Raw genomic sequence first — 6,297 nt, 5'->3', positions numbered from 1 at the left:
TTGTTGATCATTGACTGAAGTTCTATGAAGCTGTGTAGCATAAATGAGTTGATTCTTAGCTGAAATATTGAATGCATTTCTGTTTCTTTTTGTTGCAGGTGGCAGGGATGAGCCTTCTAGCTATATATGTACCACATGTAAGCAGCCCTTCCCCAGCGCCTGGTTCCTGCTGCAACATGCCCAGAACACCCATGGCATTCGCATATACCTGGAGTCCAACCCCTCCAGCACGGCCCTCACACCACGCATCACTATGCCTCCACCCATGGGCAACAACTCCATCCCGCAATCCCCCCTCAGCAACTTTCTTGGGGACAACAACCCTTTCCACCTCTTGAGGATGACGGGCCCCCTTCTCAGGGAGCCTCCCCCAGGCTTCATGGAAAACCGCCTCCCCAACACGCCTCCATTCATCAGCCCGCCTCCCCGCCACCACCTGGACCCCCATCGGCTGGAACGCCTTAGCGCAGAGGAAATGGGCCTCATCTCACAGCACCCCAGTGCCTTTGAGAGGGTGATGCGGCTAACGCCCATGGCCATGGAGTCCCAGTCCATGGACTTCTCCAGGCGCTTACGTGAGTTGGCAGGGAACAACAACAACACCACACCACCATTGTCACCCAGCAGGGCCAACCCTATGCACCGACTACTGAACCCCAACCCCTTCCAGCCTGGGCCAAAATCACCTTTTCTGAGCACCCCTCCCTTACCGCCGATGCCCCCAAACAGCACCACCCCTCCCCAGACACAGGCCAAGGTCAAGTCTTGTGAGTTCTGCGGTAAGACCTTCAAGTTCCAGAGCAATTTGGTGGTGCATCGGCGCAGCCATACTGGAGAAAAACCATACAAGTGCCAGCTGTGTGATCACGCCTGCTCTCAGGCAAGCAAGTTGAAGCGCCACATGAAGACCCACATGCACAAAGCTGGATCCCTGACGGGGCGCTCAGATGATGGACTGTCCACCACAAGCTCCCCTGAGCCAGGTACCAGTGATGTCACAGGTGAGGGCATGAAGAATCGTGATGGGGACTTTCAGGGGGAAGGCAATGAAGAGGAAGAAGAGGAGGAGGAAGAAGAGGAACTTGAGAATGAGAGTCGACCAGAATCCAACTTCAGCATGGAGTCTGAGTTCTACCGGAACAGGGAGAATGGCTCTAAACTGCCTTTAGAGGAGAAGTCATCACTCGCCCTTGAGAAGATGGTGGTTGGTGGGGGGCTCAATTCTATACAGCAGTACAATAATTTGATAGTTGACAATCGTAAAAGGATGCCCTTCTCTAAGAGGGGCTCGGATGGCCTACGGGACACTGGGGATGAGGACTCAGTTATTGGGGAGATGGACCACCACCAACAGGAACAGAGGACAACCATTAACGGCCGGAACTGTGGCTCCGGGGACTCTTTCTCAGGCCTGTTTCCCCGTAAACCCACCCCTATCACCAGCCCCAGCCTGTCCAACTCCTCAAATAAAAGGATCAAGATTGAGAAGGACTTGGACATTCCCCCAACACCCCACATCCCCTCTGAGAACGTCTACTCCCAGTGGTTAGTAGGCTATGCTGCCTCCCGCCACTTCATCAAAGACCCTTTCCTAGGCTTCACTGACTCCAGACAATCGCCCTTTGCCACCTCATCTGAGCACTCGTCTGAAAACGGCAGCCTGCGGTTCTCAACACCTCCGGGCGACCTGCTGGATGGAGGCCTGTCGGGCCGCAGCGGCACCGCCAGTGGAGGCAGCACACCTCATCTGGGTGGAGGTTCAGGCCGGCCTAGCTCCAAGGATAGCAGGAGGAGCGACACCTGTGAATACTGCGGTAAGGTGTTTAAGAACTGTAGCAACCTGACGGTGCACCGGCGCAGTCACACTGGTGAGAGGCCCTACAAGTGTGACTTGTGCAACTATGCCTGCGCCCAGAGCTCCAAGCTCACACGCCACATGAAGACACATGGCCAGCATGGCAAGGAGGTCTACCGCTGTGACATTTGCCAAATGCCCTTCAGCGTGTACAGCACTCTGGAAAAACATATGAAAAAGTGGCATGGAGAACATTTGATGACCAATGAGGTCAAAATTGAACAAGCAGAGAGAACCTAAACTAGGTTTACTGTTTCCATACTCTGCGCCACACTTTGACTAAAAAAATAAACAAAAGGGGGTAGCTGGATACTCTTTTTCTGAAATGTTAATTTTGGGTTAATTTTCTGTTTTTGAAACTGCCAACTGAGAAAAAAAAAAGTGAAAACAGAGATCTTAACACCAATTGAAGCTGTCTAAACTGCCTCATTTGGGGTTCCTTTTTAAACAATCAGTCAGTTGAGTTATAACATATGTGGAGCCTTTAACTGTGCAATAATTTCTGTATTTATTGGATTTTGTATTTTGGCATGTGCAGGTACAATATTATTTAGGATTTTTTTTTTTAAACTTTGATTTTGCGTTACCGTGTTAAAACCACATGATATCCTGAGAGTTTTTTAGAAGACAAAAGTCAATTTTGAGTAATTTTTATTGGCCGCTGCTTGTAGGAAATTGTATATTACGCTAAATGTGTGATTTATTGAAGAGAATTTGAATTCAATCTTCAATTTGAAAGTGGCGTTAACTGAGAATGCTAGAATTAGTCTATTTTGTGTGATGATGATACGCGGACAACAATCCTTTGGCATTGTAGCATGAACTGAGTCTAAAACATGTCAATATAATTGGATATGTAGCACTGAGCGTCATATTTGACAGTAAATCTAAAATCAAAGAGGATCCCAAGGTTCATAAACCCTGTCTCCTCCTGAGAACATCATCACCAGCCAGAAGAAACTGATTCTAGATAAGGCAGCTGCTGACTGGTACAACAACCATCCCTCATTTCTTCTGCTTTCCATTCTCCCCCCATTTTACCTACATTCATAGATCCATGTATTATATTTTGCATGAAGCCATATGATCTAGGCTAGATTATTTATTTGGAGTAAACTGAGCATGAAGCCATGCAATACGAGTATGCATAGAGCTAGATAGAAGAATGAGATAAGAAAGTAAGCACAGGGACATCTCAGGGTGAGCTATACTATTTTTCTTGATTTAACTGTTCACTCCTATGCTTCCAAAAGCATTTCCACATCATAATATTTTGAAATATTTAGGGACATTTGTGTCCTTTACAGCATCCCTTGCTGCCCTCTGACCCCCCCCTGCCCAAGTTTGATCCTCAATTCAAAGCAGTTGGATTCAATTTAAATTTGAAGTCACATCCTCTCAGATTTTATTGTCAATATTTATAAAAATCAACATCCCTATGCATTTCTTGTGCTAAAATATCGTACAATTTGTTAAAAAAGTGGTACAGTAAATATTGACTGGTATTGTTATAGTGATTCTATAATTGTACAATCTGATCTCCAGGAATAGAAGTTCCTCCGTTAGTTGTGGGACAGGTTTGTGTAGAAGAGGAAATATATACATCAGTGTGTGCTGAAGTAGTAATAGTAAGACAAGCAGCATCAGCCCGCTCCATGCCCCTTTGTTCTTTTAAATATCATAACCCCAGTTTTCTTTAGGCCCCATCCACCTCATAGTGGCACTTTTTTCTTTTAAATCAGATTTAAATCAGAGCTCTTAACAAAAGACCCGCACTTTATGATTTTTCCGTCCGAAACACACACACAGAGAGCTGGACAGAAAAGGTACTAAAGGGTCTAGAGCTTGGGACCTCCTGACGCTAGTGCCCAGGGTTGATAGGCTAGGCTTTCCCAATGCTGGCACTATAAAATTCAAAAAATAAATGAATGAATAAAAAACAGTTTATTTGGGACAGTTTATGTACTGCCATTCAATTTGACATGAGTGTGCCTTGAATAATGATCTTCCTATTTATTATCTAAGACAAATGCAACACTTTTTATGAAGCATCAAATTGAACCCGAAAAAAATATAAAATTGTGTTAACTTTAACCTGAAATTTGAAATTTTCACAGAAATATTCAAATTAATACAAATGAAACAATACTGAGTTTGGATTTAGGAGTACCCAGCACAATATCAGTGTGTCTGTGTGTGTATATATGTATGCATATGTACATATAAAGGCACAAACCTATATATAGATATATATCAAATTCCTCACTCATAAGGACAAGAGTCTGTCCCACAACAGAAAATTCCAGGAGTGGACAAAAGCCACAAAAAAAGTCAAGGAAGAGACTCGACAAAAATCAGGAAATGCAGAAACTAAAAAAAGAATTTAGTGCACTCTGTCTTAAAATAAGTTTACAGTATTGAAACAAGTACAAGGGTAAAATAATATTTGTGTGTATGTGTGTTTTAAACAAACAAGTATTTTTTTTTCCAGGTTTGCTTATAAAGTTTTCTCTGAATGCCGTAGTGGCAATGTGTATATTCTTTTCTTTTCTTTTTCTTTTTTTTGGTGACGGGGTTTTAGTATATATATAAATATATATGAATATATATTACATTTTTCTTGTTTACTGTAAAAGTATACCAGTATTTGTAATATTGGAGAATGCCTGGGCATTTTACAAAAATAGAAAAAAGGTTGTTTTTTATTTTTTATTTTGCAGTCCAATTAAATTGTGGGTCTCTTAAACTGTTTTTGTCACTGTAACTGTAAAAGTCTTAAGTTTTAGTAACTTTTATTCTGCCTTGGGTGTAATGAAATAAAAAATAAACAAATTAAAAAATGACTGAGCTGTAACAAACTTGGATTTGGTGGTGGGATTGGGGTAGGGGTAAGGGTGGAGGGATGGGTTTTCTCCCGTAGAAACAACAGAACATTGGTTCTGCTTTTCAGGAAAAACACACTGAGAATCCTGACTTGTATCTATTTTTCTTCTTCTGGAATGGATTATTCTTCATGGATGGTTTGAAATACATGTGTAGGCACTTGCTGTCTTTCCTAAGGAGCTTGTCTTTTTTTAACTTGTGGGCTATGTGCATCCTTTTGTGAATAGGGTACTCTGAGTACCTCGGGACGTCTTGCTCTTATATCGGGTGCAGGGGGAGAGTGACTTCATGCCAATGACAAGATACAACTCACAGGCTGCCATTAGCTATTTTTCCTCTCATTGGGCAGAATAGATAACCTGATGAATTTGTACTGTTGTAATGAATCACGTTGTACAGAAGGGGATGTTTGACGGCGTTTTAGTGACAAAAACACAAGTCAAGGTTTTGTTTACCACTCTATTGGTTGTACATAGTTTTCTATGACTACGCTGTTTTTATTTTATTTAACCTTTTTTTCTTTCTTTTTATTTGTTTGTGATTTTTTTTTTAACTGGCACTGGCAGTGACTTGCTGTGTCTGGGGTTGGGGTTGTTGGTTGTTGCGGGGAGTAAGGGGGGGGGGGGGGGGGGGGTTTGGGGGGGTCTATTCTGTTTGACCTTTGTGACCTCCATGTCAATTTTCAGGCACATGCCTCCCCCATTGATATTTCTCGGCTTGAGAACAGAGCACAAATACAAGCTGTTAAAATTCTTCATCCTCTGCTTGTTTGTCTCATTTTCTTTGAGCTGGTCTGACAGAAAGGGACCACACTGATGGACATAAACCTGAAATGTTATTCACAAACATTTAAATTCTGCTTGAGGTTTTAGGCATAATTTAGCTTCTCCTGAAAACATATTAACTCCAAACACATTTACTGCTGCTGACACTGATCACAAGACCCACAATCATAGGAACACCTGCAAATCAAAGAGTTGCCAAGATGATGAGAAAGAAAACAATTCCATTCCTTTAACGCTTTTTTACAAGCTCGTAGAAAATGGCTGCTGCTTAGATAAAACCCTGAAAGCTGCTCAATTTCCCATCAGCAGCACTTATCTAATAGAAGCATAAACTAATTCAGTAAGGTTGCATTTCTCATGACAGTAGACCTTAAGTGTCAGCCACTTCCTGATACTCAGGATGAAGTTGAGAAAATGTAGTCCTGTTCCATACCGCAGAGGGGAGGGGCTGGGACTTGGGGCGGGGCTTTTGGGGTAGAGATGTAATGCTGTTTGTGATGTCACTTTATTTAAATACATGAACTGACTCTTATAGGTTGCGACTTGTGTTCTCTATGATGTCACTGAGATGCGGCCTGTGGACGCCTTTGACTGGTTACAGTAAATATGACATTGAGACTCCCGCTGTCTACTTCTCCTTTTTTAAAAGTGCACCGCACCACAAAATGATGGTGCATTAGCAGCACATGGAAAGCACATGAACTAACGCCTAGGTCCACAGCAAAAGAGTCTGTTGAATATTTCAGATAGTTTTGACCAGTTTAAGCCATTCAA

General features: G+C 42.7%; 1 protein-coding gene across 1 annotated transcript in view; it reads left to right on the top strand.

The window, feature by feature from the left end:
* Window positions 1-5,336, top strand: part of bcl11ba (BCL11 transcription factor B a) — a 43,832-nt gene extending 38,496 nt beyond the window's left edge. Inside the window, exon 3 of the mRNA XM_068717703.1 lies at window positions 99-5,336. Coding sequence (XP_068573804.1) covers window positions 99-2,095 — 1,997 coding nt within the window. The 3' untranslated portion in view covers window positions 2,096-5,336. The remainder of the gene's footprint in view (window positions 1-98) is intronic.
* Window positions 5,337-6,297: the final 961 nt, after the last annotated feature.

Source organism: Cebidichthys violaceus, unplaced genomic scaffold, assembly GCF_023349555.1.
Source record: "Cebidichthys violaceus isolate CVI_PGR_0920_01 unplaced genomic scaffold, fCebVio1.0.p SCAF_22, whole genome shotgun sequence".
NCBI classification, from domain to species: Eukaryota; Metazoa; Chordata; class Actinopteri; order Perciformes; family Stichaeidae; genus Cebidichthys; species Cebidichthys violaceus.
The sequence above is the reverse complement of the archived record's forward strand: the minus strand, read 5'-3'. Positions and strand labels throughout refer to the sequence as shown.